The sequence below is a fragment of the Ranitomeya imitator genome, chromosome 2 (assembly GCF_032444005.1).
Source record: "Ranitomeya imitator isolate aRanImi1 chromosome 2, aRanImi1.pri, whole genome shotgun sequence".
Lineage (NCBI taxonomy): Eukaryota > Metazoa > Chordata > Amphibia > Anura > Dendrobatidae > Ranitomeya > Ranitomeya imitator.
Genome location: NC_091283.1, coordinates 649,634,083 through 649,658,262, shown reverse-complemented (window position 1 = coordinate 649,658,262; position 24,180 = coordinate 649,634,083). Strand labels below are relative to the sequence as shown.

General features: G+C 45.5%; 1 protein-coding gene across 2 annotated transcripts in view; it reads right to left on the bottom strand.

Moving 5' to 3' along the window:
- LOC138667091 (oocyte zinc finger protein XlCOF22-like) overlaps positions 1-22,709 on the bottom strand; it is a 45,599-nt gene extending 22,890 nt beyond the window's left edge. Inside the window, exons 1-4 of one of the 2 annotated variants that reach the window (XM_069755389.1) lie at positions 22,576-22,697; positions 19,782-19,893; positions 4,654-4,799; positions 3,722-3,910 (exon numbers count right to left, since the gene is read on the bottom strand). In XM_069755389.1, coding sequence (XP_069611490.1) covers positions 3,722-3,910; positions 4,654-4,731 — 267 coding nt within the window. In that variant the 5' untranslated portion in view covers positions 4,732-4,799; positions 19,782-19,893; positions 22,576-22,697. Of the gene's footprint in view, positions 1-3,721; positions 3,911-4,653; positions 4,800-19,781; positions 19,894-22,575 lie in introns of both variants that reach the window. The other variant, XM_069755390.1, reaches the window with a different exon arrangement.
- Between the last annotated feature and the right edge of the window lie 1,471 nt (positions 22,710-24,180).

Sequence of the window (24,180 nt, the reverse complement as noted above, 5' to 3'; positions counted from 1 at the left end):
TGGTGTCAATGTGGATTTCAAGTTGGGTCAGGTCATTTAGTGGTATATTAAGTTATAGCCTCATCTTGACTACTGATATTTAATATTTTGATATTCACATATTGTTTTATCTTTTTTTCTTTTTCTGGTCTAGGGTTTTCATCCTTGGGTTCATCGCACTCGCGTGCTCTTTTTTTATTTTTTTGAATATTTTTTATATTGAGCATGCCTGTGATTGGATATATAACATAGTAACATAGTTATTAAGGTTGAAGGAAGACTAAGTCCATCTAGTTTAACCCATAGCCTAACCTAACATGCCCTAACATAAATAAAGTAAATTTTCCTAAGGGACAGGATGAAAGGGAAATGTGATTTTTTTCTAAGAGATATCTGTCATACATGTATAAAGGAATAATATGGAGACTGAAGCTGAACTCTGTCGTCTATTTGCTGTTTATATCTCACATTTGCATATGTTGGGGTGATATTCCCTTTATGGATGCTGGTTACGGATTTTTTTTATCACTGCAATGAATATTTTAATGTGGAAAAATGATATCTATAATATAACGCTGGGAGCGTCACTCTGTCCGAAGCCTTTACAGACTGCGCAAGCGCAGGCGCAGTCTGGGCCTCACAGAGTGACGCTCCCGGGAGATCGCGGTATGCGTTAACACTGAACGCACACCGCGATCTCCAACAGAGAAGCAGGGACCGCCAGGAGGGTGAGTATCAGCTATATTCTCCTGTCCTCCGTTCCACCGCTGCGCGCCGCCATCTTCCCGGTCCTCGGCCTGTGACCTTCAGTTCAGAGGGGGGGCTTAATGCACGGCGGCGCCACCCTCTGACTGACCAGTCACAGCCAGAGGACTGGGAAGATGGCGGCGCGCAGCGGTGGAACGGAGGACAGGAGAATATAGCTGATACTCACCCTCCTGGCGGTCCCTGCTTCTCTGTTGGAGATCGCGGTGTGCGTTCAGTGTTAACGCATACCGCGATCTCCCGGGAGCGTCACTCTGTGAGGCCCAGACTGCGCCTGCGCAGTCTATAAAGGCTTCGGACAGAGTGACGCTCCCAGCGTTATATTATAGATATCATTTTTCCACATTAAAATATTCATTGTAGTGATAAAAAAAATCCGTAACCAGCATCCATAAAGGGAATATCACCCCAACATATGCAAATGTGAGATATAAACAGCAAATAGACGACAGAGTTCAGCTTCCCCGCCTGCTCAGGCCCCCCAGCACTTGGCGCCCAGCGACGATAGGCGAGTATGTTTTTTTTTTTTTTTTGTTTGTTTTTTTTTTTTTTAATATATTGCAGCAGCATACGGGGGCATATAAAATGGAGCATGTTAAGGGGGCCATCAACCATAATGGATCAGTGTACGGGGGCATAGAGTATGGAGCATCTTATGAGGCCATAAACCATAATGGAGCAGTGTACGGGGGCATAGAGTATGGAGCATCTTATGGGGCCATAAACCATAATGGAGCAGTGTACGGGGGCATATAGTATGGAGCATCTTATAGGGGCCATAAACCTTTATGGAACAGCGTACGGGGCATACACTATGGAGCATCTTATGGGGCCATAAACCATAATGGAGCAGTGTACGGGGGCATATACCATGGAGCATCTTATGGGGCCATAAACCATAAAGGAGCAGTGTACGGGGGCATATACCATGGAGCATCTTATGGGGGCCATAAACCTTTATGGAACAGCGTACGGGGCATACACTATGGAGCATCTTATGGGGGCCATAAACCTTTATGGAGCAGCGTATGGGGCATATGGATGGGAGCAGCAAATTAAAGAACGGTGGCGCAGGATGGGAGCAGCACATGACAGAACGGGGGGCGCAGGATGGGAGCAGCACATGACAGGATGGGGACGCAGGATGGGTGCAGCACATGACAGGATGGGGACGCAGGATGGGTGCAGCACATGACAGGATGGGGACGCAGGATGGGTGCAGCACATGACAGGATGGGGACGCAGGATGGGTGCAGCACATGACAGGATGGGGACGCAGGATGGGTGCAGCACATGACAGGATGGGGACGCAGGATGGGTGCAGCACATACCAGGATGGAGACCATATACCAATATAAATGCTCGCCACACGGGCGTAGAATGGGTCCAATAGCTAGTATATTTATAGGGCAGTTGGATCCTTGTTGCCATTGTGGGAAGCGGAGGGTGGGGATTACATTCCTCTCCTTTCTGTTTCCCCATTAAGGTGTGGGATATCCCACTTCATTGTTGGGATTTTCCCCCACCTAGTGGCATCTCTGGGACTTACGCCCTGCCTATTATGGTATGGTTTATGCTATTTATTTGTCCACATAAAATACTTAAAAATGAAAAATTTTATTGGTTATGCATTTGTGACGCTGCTAACCTTACTATGTAACCAATGCTGTATATATATTCCGGATTTATAAATTGAATGACTGAATCTGTTGATTTTAAAGTTATGGGAATAGATTGCATATTTGACCAGGTGCAGGTGAATATTGAAAGTGCCGGGGGCCTGAGCGACAGAGGTGAGTATGTGATTTTTTTTTTTATCGCAGCAACAGCAAATGGGGCAAGTGTCTGTATGGAGCATCTATGGGGCCATAACGTTTGTGCAACACTATATGGGGGCCATAACGTTTGTGCAGCACTATATGGGGCAAGTGTTTGTATGGAGCATCTATGGGGCCATAAAGTTTGTGCAGCACTATATGGGGCAAGTGTCTGTATGGGGCCATAATTAACGTTTGTGGAGCATTACGTTATATGGGGCAAGTGTCTGTATGGAGCATCTTATGGGGCCATAATCAGCATTTGTGCAGCATTATATTGGGCAAATGTGTGTATGGAGCATCTCATGGGGCCATTATTAACCTTTATGCAGGATTATATGGGGCATATTTTAATATGGAGCATCTTATGGGGCCATCATAAACTTAATGGAGCATTATATGGGGCTCCTGATTCAATATGGATATTCAAAAACTCTTAACCTACTGATATCTCAATTAATTTTATTTTTATTGGTATCTATTTTTATTTTTGACATTTACCGGTAGCTGCTGCATTTCCCACCCTAGGCTTATACTCGAGTCATTAAGTTTTCCCAGTTTTTTGTGGCAAAATTAGGGGGGTCGGCTTATACTTGAGAATATACGGTATATTGTGCACAATATTTAATATGTATTATTGATATAATGATGTTTTATAAAAAATTAAAAAAAATCTCATGTGTATGCATTAAGCACTAATTACATACTTTGTATATATTGTATACTTTCTAATAATTTGTGAATAATTGATATATCAAATTGATGAATAGAGCACCTATATACTGTATGTGTGCACTTGTAGTATATTCATTGCTTGAGAAAGGATTGTATCCGAAACGTCGCCATGCCATTTGGGCAATAAACATCACTTTTTTTTTCTGTAAGTCTGCTGTGCCGTTTCCCCCTTTTTTTCTACTATTGCAAGGAGCCTTCTGAGATTGCTGGCTGATGAAGAGACCCGAGTAGTCTGGAAAAATTGCAGTCTGTTACCATCTTTTCAATTAGCCATTAATAGGTATCAACCACTGAGGACTCTCAATTCCAAATATTATTCTATCTACTGGCTAACACAGTGCAAAGCTATATATCTTCCCTGTATCTAAATTGAGAGTAGAGTCAAAATATACCTGCAATAAGAAAAAACAAAGTGTCATGCTCACCCCTCTGTTCAGCAGCTCAATGATCTTGTTGGCGAGTTCCAAAATCTTCTGATCATTGCTGCTCTCCTGCATCGATAAGCGAGTCTGAGGCTCTGTGATTAGATGCTGGGTCCTGCTCCGACCTCTTGACACGTTGCTGTGAATGCTAGATGTCACATGCTTCCTGGACTTCTTTGTTGGGCCATAATACTAAACATAAGAAGAAATAATTTTAAATATTCAACTTATTCATGATCAAAGGTTAAAGGGAACCTGTCACCCCGAAAATCGCGGGTGAGGTAAGCCCACCGGCATCAGGGGCTTATTTACAGCATTCTGTAATGCTGTAGATAAGCCCCTGATGTTACCTGAAAGAGGAGAAAAAGACGTTATATTATACTCACCCAGGGGCGGTCCCGCTGCTGGTCCGGTCGGATGGGTGTCTCTGGTCCACTGCGGCGCCTCCCATCTTCATTACAAGACGTCCTCTTCTGATCTTCAGCCATGGCTCCGGCGCAGGCGTACTTTCTCTGCCCTGTTGAGGGCAGACAAAGTACTGCAGTGCGCAGGTGCCGGGCCAATCTGACCATTCCGGCGCCTGCGCACTGCAATACTTTGCTCTGCCCTCAACAGGGCAGAGAAAGTACGCCTGCGCCGGAGCCATGGCTGAAGATCAGAAGAGGACGTCTTGTAATGAAGATGGGAGGCGCCGCAGCGGACCAGAGACACCCATTTGACCGGACCAGCAGCGGGACCGCCCCTGGGTGAGTATAATATAACGTCTTTTTCTCATCTTTCAGGTAACATCGGGGGCTTATCTACAGCATTATAGAATGCTGTAGATAAGCCCCTGATGCCGGTGGGCTTACCTCACCCGCGATTTTCGGGGTGACAGGTTCCCTTTAAGAAAGGAGAATCTGCAATGTCATGTGATCCAACTCCTTGCATCTCACCTCTCCAGTTAGCAGGTAAATGATTTCCAAGGTAAATTTTAATATGTTTTCAGTCACGTCACTTCTGTCCTTGTCCATCTCCACTTAGGTTCACAGACTGGAACGATGGAGCGTATTGTCAAGTTTTGCCAGATTTAGGATGAAGTCTATTTTAAAATAAAATATTAGTTGAACTCATTGCTATCAAAAAAAAAAAAAAAAAAAAAAAAAAGGCACCTTATTTCCCAAACCTGTTCTGCGCTCACTCTTTAAGCATCGTGTCTCTCAGCGATCTCGGGACATTGTCCAACTTTACCGTGAAAGCAGCGAACTTACGTGACAAACAATGTCATGAGATCACGGGAGAGACGGTGCTTAAAGGAGAAGCAGTGTTGGCCGTGGAAGGTAAGGATGCAGTGTTTGGATTTTATGATGATATCAACGTTATTAAAAAGGGGATGTCCACTTGTGGATAATCCCTTTAAATACAACAAGACGGTAGGTTACTGTGCAAGTTTTAGATAGATGTGGAAAAGATACTGCAGTGTAAGAATGCATGAAAAATACAAGTGATAATAGTTTATAATTATCAATTAATACAAAGTTTTCTATCCTGACCCCTGCATCTACGGTCCTCAATGTTGCCAATTAATTGCCTGTATTTAATTATCATTGAAAATACCAGACACTTATTTAGCAATACCATCAGGAAAACCGATGCTTGGCGCCAAATTATTTCTGCAGAAGGACAACAATCTCAAACAGTGGCGTACATAGAAGTCTCAGGGCCCCATAGCTAAAGTTACATAGAAGGAGCCAACGTAGCCTGTAGGGTTTGAAGAGTGTGTGTGGAAGAATGGGCCAAAAAGCACACCTAAGGCCGGGGTCCCACTCAGGGTATGAAAATACGGCCCGTTTTCCGTTTTTTACGGCCGTAATACGCAGCAATTGTTTCAAAACACTGTTCCGTATTCAATGCGAGGATGCGATTTTTAATGCACAAATTTATCAGTGTCATCCATATGGCATTCGTATAAATAATAAAATTATATATATATATATATATATATATATATATATATATATATATATATATATATATATATATATATATATATATATATACACACACACACATATATATATATATACATATGCATACATACATACACTATATATATATATATATATATATATATATATATATATATATATATTTTTTTTTTTTTTTTTCTTTTTTCAGCGCTAGATAGCAGAAAAGCCGGTAAATCAATTGCCGGCTTTTCCTATCTCCTTCACAAACCCGACATGATATGAGACATGGTTTACATACAGTAAACCATCTCATATCTTTTCTTTTATTACATATTCCTCTTTAGTAATGTAAGAAGCGTCTTTGTGTCAAATTTGGGGTCTCTAGCTATTAAATTAAAGGGTTAAATCCCAGAAAAAATTGACGTGGGCTCCCGCGCAATTTTCTCCGCCAGAGTGGGAAAGCCAGTGACTGAGGGCAGATATTAATAGCCTAGAGAGGGACCACGGCTATAGGACCCCCCATCCCCCCTGGCTAAAAACATCTGCCCCCAGCCACCCCAGAAAAGGCACATCTGGAAGATGCACCTATTCTGGCACTTAGCCACTCTCTTCCCACTCCCCTGTAGCAGTGGGATATGGGGTAATGAAGGGTTAATGTCACCTTGCTATTGTACTTGTATTGTATTGGTTAATAATGGAGAGGTGTCAATTATGACACCCATCATTAATACAATAGTTCGAAATCCTATTTTGTAGTAAACATGCAGGGGAATTGGCCTTCACATCCGTGATGGGCCTGTAGTGTCCTGAAAATCCTAAAGGGGCGGCGTTCCAGTGCCCAGTAAGATCTAGAGTGCGATGTGGAGGGTAGATGGCGAATTTAATCGCTGTCAGAGGTAGAGTTGCACCAAAAATGCTGCGTCTGCGGTACCCTGGAATAGTGGCACATCCGTGTCCAATCCGATAGAGTGCACTAGGATAAATGGGGGTTGCGCAACACTCCGAGCAGGGCATGGGAGCGCCGCTCCCTCTTTCATGAGGTCCAGGTCATCACAGGTCCAGCATTCCTGGTGCAGCTTCATTTTTGGGGGTACATAGACCCGCCATCCCCCGTCATCCGAGTGCACCATACCCAACTTGGCACTGATGTGCCATTATTCCAGGACACCACAGGTCCAGCACAATTAGTCCAGCAATACTATTGGGGGCAAATAGACCCGCCACCCCCCTTAACCCTAGTGCATTCTATCGGATTGGACACGGATGTGCCACTATTCCAGGGCTATTCACAGCGTTTAAATTCGCCATCTACCCTCAACATAGCACCCCAGATCTTACTGGGCACTGGAACGCCGCCCCTTTAGGTTTTTCAGGACACTACAGGCCCATCACGGATGTGACGGCCATTTCCCCTGCATGTCTACTACAAAATAGGATTTTTACATCCTCTCAACACCTTATACCAAGTGACAGGATTTACATTAGAGAGATTGCCCTACTGCTCTTTTTTGCCATTTATGTACGCACATCTGGAAACCAAGTAACCCCATGAATAAGACCCTGGTGGGTCGAAACATTGGGTTTGGTTTCGATTTAAACGTACTGCTCTTATTATCCTGTGGCAACCTTTTTTGTTATGAAAATAAATTTGTTGAATACTTTTTGCATCACATCAAGTCTGAGTGTGCGGTAATTTTTGCTATATTACTTTAGTTGCAAAGCATATATTAATAGTGCCATGTAGTGCATTCAGGATGTAACTTTTTGTGCCCTGACTACAAGTGACTTTGTATCCTTCTTTGGAATTCTGTAGTAGTAAGTAATGGTTTATATACACTGCTCAAAAAAATAAAAAGGGAACACTAAAATCCCACATCCTAGATATCACTGAATGAAATATTCCAGTTGTAAATCTTTATTCATTACATAGTGGAATGTGTTGTGAACAATAAAACCTAAAAATGATCAGCCTAAATCCCAACTAATATCCAAAGGAGGTCTGGAGTTGGAATGATGCTAAAAATCAAAGTGGAAAATGAAGTTACAGGCTGATCCAACTTCAGTAGAAATGCCTCAAGACAAGGAAATCATGCTCAGTAGTATGTGTGGCCTCCACGTGCCTGTATAACCTTCCTACAATGACTGGGCATGCTCCTAATGAGGCGGCAGATGGTCTCCTGAGGGATCTCCTCCCAGACCTGGACTAAAGCATCCACCAACTCCTGGACAGTCTGTGGTGCAACGTGACCATGGTGGATAGTGCAAGACATGATGTCCCAGATGTGTTCAATCGGATTCAGGTCTGGGAAACGGGCGGGCCAGTCCATAGCTTCAAGGCATTCATCTTGCAGGAACTGCTCACACACTCCAGCCACATGAGGTCTGGCATTGTCCTGCATTAGGAGGAACCCAGCGCCAACCGCACCAGCATAAGGCTTCACAAGGTGTCTGAGGATCTCATCTCGGAACCTAATGGCAGTCAGGCTACCTCTGGCAAGCACATGGAGGGCTGTGAGGCCCTCCAAAGAAATGCCACCCCACACCATTACTGACCCACTGCCAAACCGGTCATGCTGGAGGATGTTGCAGGCAGAAGATCGCTCTCCATGGCGTCTACAGACTGTCACATGTGCTCAATGTGAACCTGCTTTCATCTGTGAAGAGCACAGGGCACCAGTGGCGAATTTGCCAATCCTGGTGTTCTGTAGCAAATGCCAAGCGTCCTGCATGGTGTTGGGCTGTGGAAACAACCCCCATCTGTGGATATCAGGCACTCAGACCATCCTCATGGAGTCGGTTTCTAACCGTTTGTGCAGACATGTACATTTGTGGCCTGCTGGAGGTCATTTTGCAGGGCTCTGGCAGTGCTCTTCCTGTTCCTCCCTGCTCAAAGGCTGAGGTAGCGGTCCTGCTGCTGGGTTGTTGCCCTCCTACAGACCCCTCCACATCTCCTGGTGTACTGGCCTGTCTCCTGGTAGTGCCTCCAGCCTCTGGACACTACGAAGGAGGACTATAAAGAATTGTCTGTTAGCTTTGGCTGCAAGTAGATAGTTCGTAATTTGGGTCAGGGCAGTCTCAGTGGAATGATGGGGACGGAAACCAGATTGTAGACTGTCAAAGAGCAAGTTAGATGAGAGGTAGGATGAAAGTTCAGCGTGGACGTGCTACTCCAGGAGCTGCCAATCAGAGCGGGTTCAGCGATGCCTGGATTGCCAGGCACTAGTCTAGGATCAGTGCTCCTGAAGCACTGATCGTGGGCTGGGACATCAGTGTTTCAGGAAATCTGACTGCCTGAAACACTGAGAAATGCTGCCATTGGCTGTTCAGAATTGGGGGGGTACTTTTTTGTACTTTCTCATTCTTGGGTCCTGTACCAGAGGCCTGGGAGTTTGAGAGTTCTGCGCAGGATCTTAGTTGTTCCCAGCAAAGCGTTTTTTGTGGACAGAATTCAGATGTTGCTCCTGGGATCTGTTGTAGCCATTTTCACAAGTTAGGAGTCACTGCTCCAACTACCAATAGAATCACTGTTGCCTTCACCTTCCACATCTTCTCCAGGTCTCCTTTGAGGCCCTGGTATTTCTCCAGCTTCTCATATTCCTTCTTTCTGATGTTGCTACCACTTGGTGCTGCCACATCCATTATCATTGAGGTCTTCTGATCCTTGTCTGCTATCACAATGTCTGGTTGGTTAGCCAACACCTACTTATCCGTCTGGATCTTGACGTCCCACAGGATATTAGCCCTTTCATTCTCCACCACTTTTTCTGGGGTCTTCCACCCGGACTTAGCCCATATGCTGTACAGATGTTCCTGTATACAATTCCCGCTACTTGGTTGTGGCGTTCGGTATATGCTGTTCCTGCTTGCATTTTGCATCCTGCCACTATGTGTTGGACTGTTTCTGAGGTTTCTTTGCATAGTCTGCACCTTGAGTCTTGTTTTGTGTGATAAATTCCTGCCTCTATGGATCTGGTGCTTAGTGCTTGCTCTTGTAACGTTATGATGAGTGCCTCTGTTCTGTCGTGGGAGTCCCGCTTTCTCCAGCCATTGGTAGGATTTCTCTACGTCAGCTACCTCCATTATCTGTTGATGGTACAACCTATGCAGCGGCTTGTCTTGCCATGGCACTTCATGTTCCTCTTCTTCCTTCCAGATCTGTTGTTGCTGCCTTATGCTTTCTCTCAGCATCTCATAATTGGTGCCATTTTTCTGATGTATTCCTGGATACTTTTTGTTTCATCCGTGATTGTGGCTTGGATGCTTATCAAGCCTCGACCACCCTCCTTTCTGTTGGTATACAATCTTTGGGTGCTAGACTTCGGGTGGAGACCTCCATGCACTGTGAGGAGCTCCCGTGTCATCATATCTGCAGCTTCCATCTCTTCTTTTGACCAGAACACTAAGCTAGCAGGGTATCTGATAACTGGAAGGGCATATATACCTTTTGATGGTATTTGGATGTTACTGCTTTCCTTGCCTCCTCATCATGGTTACCGTATCGCTGTGGGATGCCGAGGTACTTGTAGCATGTCTGTACATCTGCTATGTGCACTGCTGGTAATTCCACTTTATCAATCTTGACTACCTTGCCTCTCTATTACCAATCGGCCGCACTTCTCCAGTCCGAAGGACATATCGATGTCTTTGCTGCAGATCCTTGTCAGGTGGATCAGTGAATTGATGTCTCGTCCATTTTTCGCATACAGCTTGATGTTATCCATGTAGAGGAGTTGGCTGATCGTGCTTACACTCTTGTACTCATTGTAGTTGGGAGTACACTTTGGATGGTTCTTTGAAGAACAGGGCATATATCTTCTTGGACTCAGCTTCTCTAGTGTATCTCCCTAGTCTTACAGCGAGTGCTGTAAGCCTTTGTTTAACAGTCTCTAGGGCAGTGATGGCGAACCTTTTAGAGACCAAGTGCCCAAACTGAAATCTAAAACCCACTTATTTATCGCAAAGTGCCAACACGGCAATTTAACCAGAATACTGAGGTTTTAGATTAAAAAAAACAACTCCTACATTAGCACGCTATAGCATCTATAGCAAAGAGCTTGTAAGCGCTGCACTCCAAGCTTTAGATACTAGCCACCAATTGCAGTGCAGATCAGTTCTTAAGCATGAATGGAATTTTTATTCAAAAGTAAAACTGCCAAGTTGTTGTTTTTTTACAACCTCTTTGCAATTGCAACCCTTTATCATGATGAGAATAACCCTTAAGCATGGGATGTCAAACTAAATACACAGAGGGCCAAATTAAACTTTGACAAAGTTGTGGGTCAACCTTGATATTTGTTTAAAAAAAAAAAGTATACAATTGAGACAACAAAGAATGATGACCCCATCAAAATTGTCTTCCTCTGTATTGATTACCCTGCAGAGTTTAGTGTCATCTGCAAAAATTGAAATTCTGCTCTGTATGCCCCCTACAAGTTCATTAATAAACATGTTAAAAAGAAGAGGGCCCAATACTGACCCAGTCCGAGTGTGCTCCATTAATAACCACTCTTTGTTTCCTATCCCTGAGCCAGCTCTTAACCCACTTACACATATTTTCCCCATCCCCATTGTTCTCATTTTATCAACCTTTTGTGTTTCACCGTATCAAAAAGCTTTTGAAACGTCCTTATACACTACGTCCACAGCGTTCCCTTGGTCTAGTCCGGAACTTGGAACAGCAAAAGCACAAAAAGAGGATTCAGAGATCCTCCAAAAATTTGAAAAAACAGCAAAACACGGCAGAGGGTCTTACCTGCCTAGGCCTCCAAACAAATGGATGCAGTGGACCCATGTGGTTAAAACAGAAACACAGATGCAGCATAACCGATGAGGCAGCCACTCACCAGCTACCAAACTAATGGAGGGGGTGGCTGCTTGGCACAATGCTGCACATAAAAACTTGTATGTGGCGCTGTTCACACAATGGAGATGCACAGCATCCAGGCAGGCCTAGTAGTGACACCCTTCTATTAGATCAGGCGGGCCTGCCCAGCGCTATCAAAATGCACCCCATGTGAACAGACACCACAGTTTACAAGAAGAAAATGGGCCCAACTGCACCCCGGAAAAAAGTGCAAAAAACACATTAAAAAATTCTTTATGTGAGGTATTAGTTGATATTTTGGCCAAAATATGGAAGCTCATGACCCGCGACAAGGGTCCCCACGCTCATGAGTCCTAACTCTAAACAGCAAAAGCACAAAAAGAGGATTCAGAGATCCTCCAAAAATTTGAAAAAACAGCAAAACACGGCAGAGGTTCTTACCTGCCTAGGCCTCCAAACAAATGCACTAACAGGATGCAGTGGACCCATGTGGTTAAAACAGAAACACAGGTGCAGCATAACCGATGAGGCACCTGTTCATTGTGTGAACAGCGCCACATACAAGTTTTTATGTGCAGCATTGTGCCAAGCAGCCACCCCCTCCATTAGTTTGGTAGCTGGTGAGTGGCTGCCTCATCGGTTATGCTGCACCTGTGTTTCTGTTTTAACCACATGGGTCCACTGCATCCTGTTAGTGCATTTGTTTGGAGGCCTAGGCAGGTAAGAACCTCTGCCGTGTTTTGCTATTTTTCCAGTCCGGAACTTACCTCTTCATAAAAGCTTATCAGATTAGTCTGACAGGAACGGTCCCTAGTAAACCCATGTTGATATTGGGCCATGAGGTTATTCCTCTTCAGATACTCCAGCATATCATCCCTTAGAATGCCCTCCAGGATTTTACCCACAGTAGAGGTTAAGTTTACTGGCCTATAATTTCCGAGTTCAGCTTTTGTCCCCTTTTTGAATATTGGCACCACATTTGCTATACGCCAGTCCTGTGGTAAAGACCCTGTTATTATGGACTCTTTAAAAATTAGAAATAATGGTCTATCAATGACTGTACTTAATTCCTGCAGTACTTGGGGGTGTATCCCATCCGGGCCCGGAGATTTGTCAATTTTAGTGATTTTTAGACACTGCCGTACTTCCTGCTGGATTAAGCAGCTGACATTTAATGGGGAATTTGTGTTATCACTGATCATACTGTCTGCCATGGGATTTCTTGTGATGAAAAAAAAAGTCATTTAGCATATTGGCTTTTTCCTCCTCCTCATCCACCATGACTATTTTTAACCCCTTCATGACCCAGCCTATTTTGACCTTAAAGACCTTGCTATTTTTTGCAATTCTGACCAGTGTCCCTTTATGAGGTAATAACTCGGGAACGCTTCAACGGATCCTAGCGATTCTGAGATTGTTTTCTCATGACATATTGGGCTTCATGTTAGTGGTAAATTTAGGTCAATAAATTCTGTGTTTATTTGTGATAAAAACGGAAATTTGGCGAAAATTTTGAAAATTTTGAATTTTTATGCTGTTAAACCAGAGAGTTATGTGACACAAAATAGTTAATAAATAACATTTCCCACACGTCTAATTTACATCAGCACAATTTTGGAAACAAAGTTTTTTTTTGCTAGGAAGTTATAAGGGTTAAAATTTGACCAGCGATTTCTCATTTTTACAACGAAATTTACAAAACCATTTTTTTTAGGGACCACCTCACATTTGAAGTCAGTTGAGGGTCTATATGACTGAAAATACCCAAAAGTGACACCATTCTAAAAACTGCACCCCTCAAGGTACTCAAAACCACATTCAAGAAGTTTATTAACCCTTCAGGTGCTTCACAGCAGCAGAAGCAACATGGAAGGAAAAAATGAACATTTAACTTTTTAGTCACAAAAATTATCTTTTAGCAACAATTTTTTTATTTTCCCAATGGTAAAAGGAGAAACTGAACCACGAAAGTTGTTGTCCAATTTGTCCTGAGTACGCTGATACCTCATATGTGGGGGTAAACCACTGTTTGGGCGCACAGCAGGGCTTGGAAGGGAAGGAGCGCCATTTGACTTTTTGAATGAAAAATTGGCTGCACTCTTTAGCGGACACCATGTCACATTTGGAGAGCCCCCGTGTGCCTAAAAATTGGAGCTCCCCCACAAGTGACCCCATTTTGGAAACCAGACGCCCCAAGGAACATATCTAGACGCATAGTGAGCACTTTGAACCCCCAGGTGCTTCACAAATTGATCCGTAAAAATGAAAAAGTACTTTTTTTTCACAAAAAATTCTTTTAGCCTCAATTTTTTCATTTTCACATGGGCAACAGGATAAAATGGATCCTAAAATTTGTTGGGCAATTTCTCCTGAGTACACCGATACCTCACATGTGGGGGTAAACCACTGTTTGGGCACATGGTAAGGCTCAGGAGGGAAGGAGCGCCATTTGACTTTTTGAATGAAAAATTATCTCCATCATTAGCGGACACCATGTTGCGTTTGGAGAGACCGTGTGCCTAAACATTGGAGCTCCCCCACAAGTGACCCCATTTTGGAAACTGGACCCCCCAAGGAACTTATCTAGATACCTAGTGAGCACTTTAAACCCCCAGGTGCTTGACAGAAGTTTATAACGCAGAGCCATGAAAATAAAAAATAATTTTTCTTTCCTCAAAAATGATTTTTTAGCCTGGAATTTCCTATTTTGCCAACGGTAATAGGAGAAATTGGACCACAAATTTTGTTGTCCAGTTTGTTCTGAGTACGCAGATACCCCATATGTGGGGGTAAACCACTGTTTGGGCGCACAGCAGGGCTCAGAAGGGAAGGCACGCCATTTGGCTTTTTAAATGGAAAATTAGTTCCAATCATTAGCGGACACCATGTCGCGTTTGGAGAGCCCCTGTGTGCCTAAACATTGGAGATCCCCCACAAATGACCCCATTTTGGAAACTAGACCCCCAAAGGAACTAATCTAGACATGTGGTGAGCACTTTGAACCCTCAAGTGCTTCACAGAAGTTTATAACGCAGAGCCATGAAAATAAAAAAAAAATTTCTTTTCTCAAAAATGATTTTTTAGCCCACAATTTTTTATTTTCCCAAGGGTAACAGGAGAAATTTGACCCCAAAAGTTGTTGTCCAGTTTCTCCTGAGTATGCCGATACCCAATGTGTGGGGGTAAACCACTGTTTGGGCACACGTCGGGGCTCAGAAGGGAAGTAGTGACTTTTGAAATGCAGACTTTGATGGAATGGTCTGCGGACATCACGTTGCGTTTGCAGAGCCCCTGGTGTGCCTAAACAGTAGAAACCCCCCACAAGTGACTCCATTTTGTAAACTAGACCCCCAAAGGAACTTATCTAGATATGTGGTGAGCACTTTGAACCTCCAAATGCTTCACAGACGTTTACAACGCAGAGCCGTGAAAATAAAAAATCATTTTTCTTTCCTCAAAAATGATGTTTTAACAAGCAATTTTTTATTTTCTCAAGGGTAACAGGAGAAATTGGACCCCAGTAATTGTTGCGCAGTTTGTCCTGAGTATGCTGGTACCCCATATGTGGGGGTAAACCACTGTTTGGGCACACGTCGGGGCTTGAAGTGAGGGAGCACCATTTGACTTTTTGAATACAAGATTGGCTGGAATCAATGGTGGCGCCATGTTGCGTTTGGAGACCCCCTGATGTGCCTAAACAGTGGAAACCCCTCAATTCTACCTCCAACACTAACCCCAACACACCCCTAACCCTTATCCCAACTGTAGCCGTAACCCTAATCACAACCCTAACCCCAACCCTAATTCCAACCCAACCCTAAGGCTATGTGCCCACGTTGCGGATTCGTGTGAGATTTTTCAGCATCATTTTTGAAAAATCCGCGGGTAAAAGGCACTGCATTTTACCTGCGGATTTACCGTGGATTGCCAGTGTTTTTTGTGCGGATTTCACCTGCGGATTCCTATTGAGGAACAGGTGATAAACGCTGCGGAATCTGCACAAAGAATTGACATGCTGCGGAAAATACAACGCAGCGTTTCCGCACGGTATTTTCCACACCATGGGCACAGCGGATTTGGTTTTCCATATGTTTACATGGTACTGTAAACCTGATGGAACTCTGCTGCGGATCCGCAGCGGCCAATCCGCTGCGGATCCGCAGCCAAATCCGCACCGTGTGCACATAGCCTAATTCTAAAGGTATGTGCACACGCTGCGGAAAACACTGCGGATCCGCAGCAGTTTCCCATGAGTTTACAGTTCAATGTAAACCTATGGGAAACAAAAATCGCTGTACACATGCTGCAGAAAAACTGCACGGAAACGCAGGGGTTTACATTCCGCAGCATGTCACTTCTTTCTGCGGATTCCGCAGCGGTTTTACAACTGCTCCAATAGAAAATCGCAGTTGTAAAACCGCAGTGAAATGCGCAGAAAAACCGCGGTAAATCCGCGATAAATCCACAGCGGTTTAGCACTGCGGATGTATGAAATCCGCTGCGGAAAAATCCGCAGAGGACCAGAATACGTGTGCACATTCCTAACCCTAACCCCAACCCTACCTCCAATCTTAGTGGGGGAAAAAAAAAAATCTTTATTTTATTATTGTCCCTACCTATGGGGGTGACAAAGGGGGGGGGGGGGTCATTTACTGTTTTTTTTTTTTTATTTTGATCACTGTGAGGTTTTATCACAGTGATCAAAATTCACTCTGGAACGAATCTGCCGGCCGGCAGATTCGGCGGGCGCACTGCGCATGCGCCCGCCATTTTGCAAGATGGCGGCGCCCAGGAAAGAAGACGGACGTACCCCGGGAGGCTAGGTAAGTATAAGGGGGGGGGGGTGAGATCAGGGCACGGGGGGGGGGGCGTCGGAGCACGGGGGGGGGGGCGGGATCGGAGCATGGGGGGGTGGATCGCAGTGCGGGGGGGGGGGGTGGATCGCAGTGCGGGGAGGGGTGGATCGCAGTGCGGGGGGGGGTGGATCGCAGTGCGGGGGGGGTGGATCGCAGTGCGGGGGGTGGGATTGGAGCACGGGGGTGGGATTGGAGCACGTTGGGAGCGGACAGGAGGACGGGGGAGCGGAGCACAGGACGGAGGGGAGCGGACCACAGATCGGGGGGCTGGGGGGCGATCGGTGGGGTGGGGGCACATTAGTGTTTCCAGCCATGGCCGATGATATTGCAGCATCGGCCATGGCTGGATTGTAATATTTCACCAGTGTTTTAGGTGAAATATTACAAATCGCTCTGATTGGCTGTTGAAAGTGAATCTGCCAATCAGAGCGATTGTAGCCACGGGGGGGGTGAAGCCACCCCCCCTGGGCTAAAGTACAACTCCTCCTGTCCCTGCACGCCGGGTGAAATTACAGTTAATCCTTTCACCCGGCCTGCAGGAACGCGATTCCGCCATGACGCATACGCTGCTTCATGGGTCGGAATGGCACAGACTTTCATGACGCAGCGTATGCGTCAAAGGTCGGGAAGGGGTTAAGGGGGCCAACACTCATTTTTTAGTTTCTTACTATTTATGTAGTTGAATATTTTGGAATTATTTTTACTCTCTCTGGCAATGAGTCTCTCTGTCTCAATCTTTGCTGCCTTGATTTGCTTTTTACTGAATTTATTTAATTTTCTGTATTTATTTAATGACTCATCACTACCTACTTCCTTTAATTCTCTAAATGCTTTCTTTTTGTCACTTATTGCGCCCCTTACAGCTCTATTTAGCCATATTGGTTTCCTCCTATTTCTAGTATGTTTATTCCCATACGGTATATACTGTGCACAGGTCCTATCCAGGATGCTAATAAACGTCTCCCATTTTCTTTGTGTACTTTAATGCCTTAGAATATCGTCCCAGGGCAGCACGGGTTCAAATCCTACCAAGTACAACATCTGCAAGTTGTTTTTTATGTTCTCTCCATGCTTGCTTGGGTTTCCTCCAGGTACTCTGGTTTCCTCCCACACTCCAAAGACATACTGATAAGGAATTTAGATTGTGAGCCCCTTCGGGGACCGTGATGATAATGTGTGCGAACTGTAAAGCGCTGCGGAATATGTTAGCGCTATATAAAAATAAAGATTATAAAAAGATTATACTATTATTATTGCACCAAGATCCTCTCATCCGTTGGAAATTTGCCCTCCTGAAGTTTAGTGTCCGTGTAACCCCTCTACTACACATTTTATTAAAGGATACATGAAAACTTATTATTTTGTGATCGCTATTTCCCAAGTGACCCCCAACCCTTATATTTGATATGCGGTCTGGCCTGTTGGTTAATATTAGGTCTAGCAGTGCCCCCCTTCTTGTTGGGTCCTGAACCAGTTGTGAAAGGCAATTGTCTCTCATAGTTGTCAAAAACCGATTACTTTTGCTGGAACTGCAGGTTTCTGTTCCCCAATCTATTTCAGGGTAGTTGAAGTCCCCCATAATAATGACTTCTCCTTGAGTCGCAGCTTCATCTATTTGCTTTACGAGGATATTCTCTATTGCTTCTATTATTTATGGAGACTTATTACAAACCCCTATCAGTAATTTATTATTCCCCCCCTTTATTTCCACCCACAGTGACTCTACATTTTCATTAGACACACTATATTATCACGCAGGATGGGTTTTAAGGATGATTTTACATATAGACACACCCCACCCCCTCGCTTATCCGTTCGGTCATTTCTGAACAGACTATAACCCTGCAAGTTAACAGCCCAGTCATGGCTCTCATCCAGCCAAGTCTCAGATAGCCCCACCATGTCATAACTATGCTCCAACAACATTAATTCTAATTCGCCCATTTTGTTGGCAAGGCTCCTGGCATTAGTATACATGCACTTTATGTATCTCTCTGTTCTCCTTTATTCTTTCTTAAATTAACTGTTCTAACCCCCCCCCCCCCATGCCACCCCCACCCTTAATGTCTTTATTTGTGCCCAGGTCTCTATCTGCACTATCTTCCCCTCCTATAAAATGAATACCCTCCCCCCAATCCCTAGTTTAAACACTCCTCCAACCGTCTAGCCATTTTCTCCCCCAGCACAGCTGCACCTTCCCCATTGAGGTGCAGCCCGTCCCTAGCGTAGAACCTGTAGCCAACTGAGAAGTCGGCCCAGTTCTCCAGAAACCCAAAGCCCTCCTACCTACACCAATCCCTGAGCCATTTATTTATCTCCCTAATCTCCCTTTGCCTCTCTGGCTTGGCACGTGGTACAGGCAGTATTAATTTGTTATTCTTCAATAATTCTTAGCTCGGAGTCCTACTATGAAATAGATCCATCCTAAATTGATCAATGTATTAATTATGCATTTTGGATTATGATATAGCCCTTTGATCACATACTTTTTAATTATGGTTCTACCTATATGTACTTCAATGAGAATATTAATAGCTTATATGAACTCCATTTTTATGCACAGGTGCTTTTTTGAATAATCCTTATGGATTAATTTTTATTTTTTCTTGGGAAGATATTGCTATCTAATATTTGTGCAATCTCTTCTGTACATGTTCAGCCCTTCAATTTTCAATGATTAATTTTTATTGAGATGCACTGACTGCTTATATATATTTTAAAACATGTTTAATAGGATCCCTATCCACAGGTGTCCCTCACATTCGAGGCATAGTTTTCGTTTTGTATTTTTGTGATAATTGTTCTTCAATAAAGATTGTATATCATTTTCTGCATATATTGTCAGTGTGTTCTTCTCTGGGCAATCTGTCTCCTCATGTGGAGTGACATAGTGACTCAGTGTTTTTTTTATTATTCATGCCACATCTATATGCTAAATTCCTTGCTCCTCCATCCTCATATACACAGCTGTATATTGTATTCCCTGTGCTTGATATAGGGGAATATACATAGAATATGTGAAGAATATAGAGGAATGGGCACATTCCATATATACAGCTGTATATTGTAAACTAGATTGTGGCCCGATTCTAACGCATCGGGTATTCTAGAATATGCATGTCCCCGTAGTATATGGACAGTGATGATTCCAGAATTCGCGGCAGACTGTGCCCGTCGCTGATTGGTCGAGGCAACCTTTATGACATCATCGTCGCCATGGCAACCATTATGACATCTACGTCGATACTGTGCCCGTCGCTGAATCAGAAACGTGGGATTTCTACGTCCTTTATGACATCATCGTCGCTGTGCCCGTCGCTGATTGGTCGAGGCCTAGCGGCCTCAACCAATCAGAGACGGGGGATTTCCAGGACAGACAGACAGAAAGAAAGACGGACGGACAAACCCTTAGGCAATTATATATATAGATTTACCTGAAGGAAGACTTTGTGATGAGACAGAGCCAGATGGACTCTAAAACACTGCTACCTTCTGGCAACCCTCACAGCACGTGCAGTATCCCGGGGCAGGGCCTCCTCTCTCCTCCTGTACAGTGACAACCAGGGCTGTGGAGTCAGGGTTGGTACAAAATTGACCGACTTCAACAATATATAATAAATTGGGCACAGTAGTTCCTCACAACACATACAGTATCCCTGTGCAGGGTCTTACTCTCCCCTCCTGTACAGCAGCCATAGTGTCCTCCCTCCCTACACATACACTATCCCTGTGCAGGGTCTTCTCTCCCCTCCTGTACAGCAGCCATAGCGTCCTCCCTCACTACACATACAGTATCCCTGTGAACGGTCTTACTCTCTCCTCCTGTACAGCAGCCACAGTGTCCTCCCTCACTACACATACAGCATCCCTGTGAACGGTCTTACTCTCTCCTCCTGTACAGCAGCCACAGTGTCCTCCCTCACTATACCTACAGTATCCCTGTGCAGGGTCTTACTCTCTCCTCCTGTACAGCAGCCATAGTGTCCTCCCTCACTCCACATACAGCATCCCTGTGCAGGGTCTTCTCTCCCCTCCTGTACAGCAGCTATAGTGTCCTCCCTCACTACACATACAGCATCCCTGTGCAGGGTCTTCTCTCCCTTCCTGTACAGCAGCCATAGTGTCCTCCCTCCCTACACATGCAGTATCCCTGTGCAGGGTCTTACTCTCTCCTCCTGTACAGCAGCCATAGTGTCCTCCCTCACTACACATACAGTATCCCAGTGCAGGGTCTTCTCTAACCTCCTGTACAGCAGCCATAATGTCCTCCCTCCCTACACATGCAGTATCCCTGTGCAGGGTCTCCTCTCCCCTCCTGTACAGCAGCCATAGTGTCCTCCCTCACTACACATACAGTATCCCTGTGCAGGCTCTTCTCTCCCCTCCTGTACAGCAGCCATAGTGTCCTCCCTCACTACATATACAGTATCCCTGTGCAGGACCTTACTCTACCCTCCTGTACAGCAGCCATAGTGTCCTCCCTCACTCCACATACAGCATCCCTGTGCAGGGTCTTACTCTACCCTCCTGTACAGCAGCCATAGTGTCCTCCCTCCCTACACATACCGTATCCCTGTGCAGGGTCTTACTCTACCCTCCTGTACAGCAGCCATAGTGTCCTCCCTCACTACACATACAGCATCCCTGTGCAGGGTCTTCTCTCCCCTCCTGTACAGCAGCCATAGTGTCCTCCCTCCCTACACATGCAGTATCCCTGTGCAGGGTCTTACTCTCCCCTCCTGTACAGCAGCCATAGTGTTCTCCCTCCCTACACATACAGTATCCCTGTGCAGGGTCTTACTCTCTCCTCCTGTACAGCAGCCACAGTGTCCTCCCTCACTACACATACAGTATCCCAGTGCAGGGTCTTACTCTCCCCTCCTGTACAGCAGCCATAGTGTCCTCCCTCCCTACACATGCAGTATCCCTGTGCAGGGTCTCCTCTCCCCTCCTGTACAGCAGCCATAGTGTCCTCCCTCCCTACACATGCAGTATCCCTGTGCAGGGTCTCCTCTCCCCTCCTGTACAGCAGCCATAGTGTCCTCCCTCCCTACACATGCAGTATCCCTGTGCAGGGTCTTACTCTACCCTCCTGTACAGCAGCCATAGTGTCCTCCCTCCCTACACATAACGTATCCCTGTGCAGGGTCTTACTCTACCCTCCTGTACAGCAGCCATAATGTCCTCCCTCCCTACACATGCAGTATCCCTGTGCAGGGTCTTCTCTCCCCTCCTGTACAGCAGCCACAGTGTCCTCCCTCACTACACATACAGTATCCCTGTGCAGGGTCTCCTCTCCCCTCCTGTACAGCAGCCACAGTGTCCTCCCTCACTACACATACAGTATCCCTGTGCAGGGTCTCCTCTCCCCTCCTGTACAGCAGCCATAGTGTCCTCCCTCCCTACACATGCAGTATCCCTGTGCAGGGTCTTACTCTCTCCTCCTGTACAGCAGCCATAGTGTCCTCCCTCCCTACACATAACGTATCCCTGTGCAGGGTCTTACTCTACCCTCCTGTACAGCAGCCATAATGTCCTCCCTCCCTACACATGCAGTATCCCTGTGCAGGGTCTTCTCTCCCCTCCTGTACAGCAGCCACAGTGTCCTCCCTCACTACACATACAGTATCCCTGTGCAGGGTCTCCTCTCCCCTCCTGTACAGCAGCCACAGTGTCCTCCCTCACTACACATACAGTATCCCTGTGCAGGGTCTCCTCTCCCCTCCTGTACAGCAGCCACAGTGTCCTCCCTCACTACACATACAGTATCCCTGTGCAGGGTCTTCTCTCCCCTCCTGTACAGCAGCCACAGTGTCCTCCCTCACTACACATACAGTATCCCTGTGCAGGGTCTCCTCTCCCCTCCTGTACAGCAGCCACAGTGTCCTCCCTCACTACACATACAGTATCCCTGTGCAGGGTCTTCTCTCCCCTCCTGTACAGCAGCCATAGTGTCCTCCCTCACTACACATTCAGTATCCCTGTGCAGGGTCTTCTCTCCCCTCCTGTACAGCAGCCACAGTGTCCTCCCTCACTACACATTCAGTATCCCTGTGCAGGGTCTTCTCGCCTCTTGTGCAGTGACCAGCACACCGATCTGTGCACATGAACATTACCAAGCCACCCCTGGCAGCTATGTTCATGGCGATGTTCCTCCATACAGGTATACGGCCGGCAGACCTGGCTGCCACACTGAGGACATGACATTCACAGACACAATCCCCTCACCTGGCCAGGGTCTGTCGCCGGCGTCCGACAAGAACACAAGCTGCTGCCGGAATGAAGTCGGGTTCATCAGATCATCTCCACAAGGGAGGGCGCACTTCCGGGATGGAGTCGCGCTCATTAATACGTCACTCTTTGGGCGCCTGTGGAGAGTAGGGACTGTCAGTTGCCGTTCATTGCGCAGGCGCCGGCAGCGCTTATACTGAGAAGTAACGAGTAGGGGTCAGCTGGAAAGATGGCTGTTTGCACAGTCCGCCTGCTACTGGGGACGGCTGTGGCTCCCATAGCGTTAGAAAGGAGCCATACTGGGACAGGCTTATACTGGGGCAGTGTTATACTGGAGCTTTGTATTCCCTGATATAGAAAAGCAGGAGGCAATTGTTTCTAGCAACCAGACTACCTCTGAGAGGGGTGGTTGTTGCTATGGGCAACTGCTGCCTGTTTTCTCTGGCATGTGGGTTTAGCTCTTCATTCTACTGCCCATTGCTGGGATCACCGGTAAGGCGGCGGTCACACTAGTGTTTGGCGTTCTATAGTTCTGTAACATAATTGAAATGGAAAATGGAACTTCTGCCAAAAAACACACACAATAAAAAAAACATCCGTACTGCATAGGATCCAAACAAAGATCCAATTTATTATCAGTGCCCGGAGACCCACGCTGTGAGCATCAGCCTTGGAATCAGGACTGTATGTCACATAATATTAATAATCTTTATTTATATAGCGCCAACATATTCCGCAGCGCTTTACAGTTTAACAGTTTCAAACACAAAAGTCATAAGTAACAACGTTAACAATACAATAATTAACACAGCACTGAAATCTTAATCCACCTGGATTCCTGCTTTTCACAGTCAACGACGCATCCTGCGTCCATAGGTTTCCATTATAGCCACTGTTGTCGCAGGTCTCGACTGTTATGATCCGGTGACCTTGGAGCCGCATGAATAACTTTCACTGGTGTAGGTGGTAACTATACTGACCGCAAATCCTGATCTAACACCGCAACTAGAAGTAGCCGTGGGGTGTGCCTAACAAACCCTAGACACCTCGTCACAGCCGGAGGACTAAATACCCCTATAGATGGAAATAGGAATACTACCTTGCCTCAGAGCAGAACCCCAAAGGATAGGCAGCCCCCCACGAATATTGACTGTGAGTAGGAGAAGAAAGACACACAGGCAGAAAACAGGATTTAGCAAAAGAGGCCACTCTAGCTAAAATAGGAAAGGATAGGACAGAATACTGTGCGGTCAGTATTAAAACCCTTCCAAAAATATCCACAGCAGATTATACAAAAAATTCCTCCATCTAACTAAAGATGTGGAACATATATCTGCAACTCCAGAGAATCCTACACACACAGCAGAAATACAATAAAAAATCCAGCACACAGCTTGTGTGCCATAGAAAAAAAAACAGACACTTATCTTTACTGAATTGGCAGCTATGCAGGAGAAACCAGACAGAGGTCCAACACCTCCCAATAACCATTGACAACTGGAAAGGACTAATGAATCCTGCAAACCTAAATACCCCAGTCAGAATTGCAATCAGCAGATACACCTGACCAGGACTGCAGCCCAGGGACAACTGCATTACCAC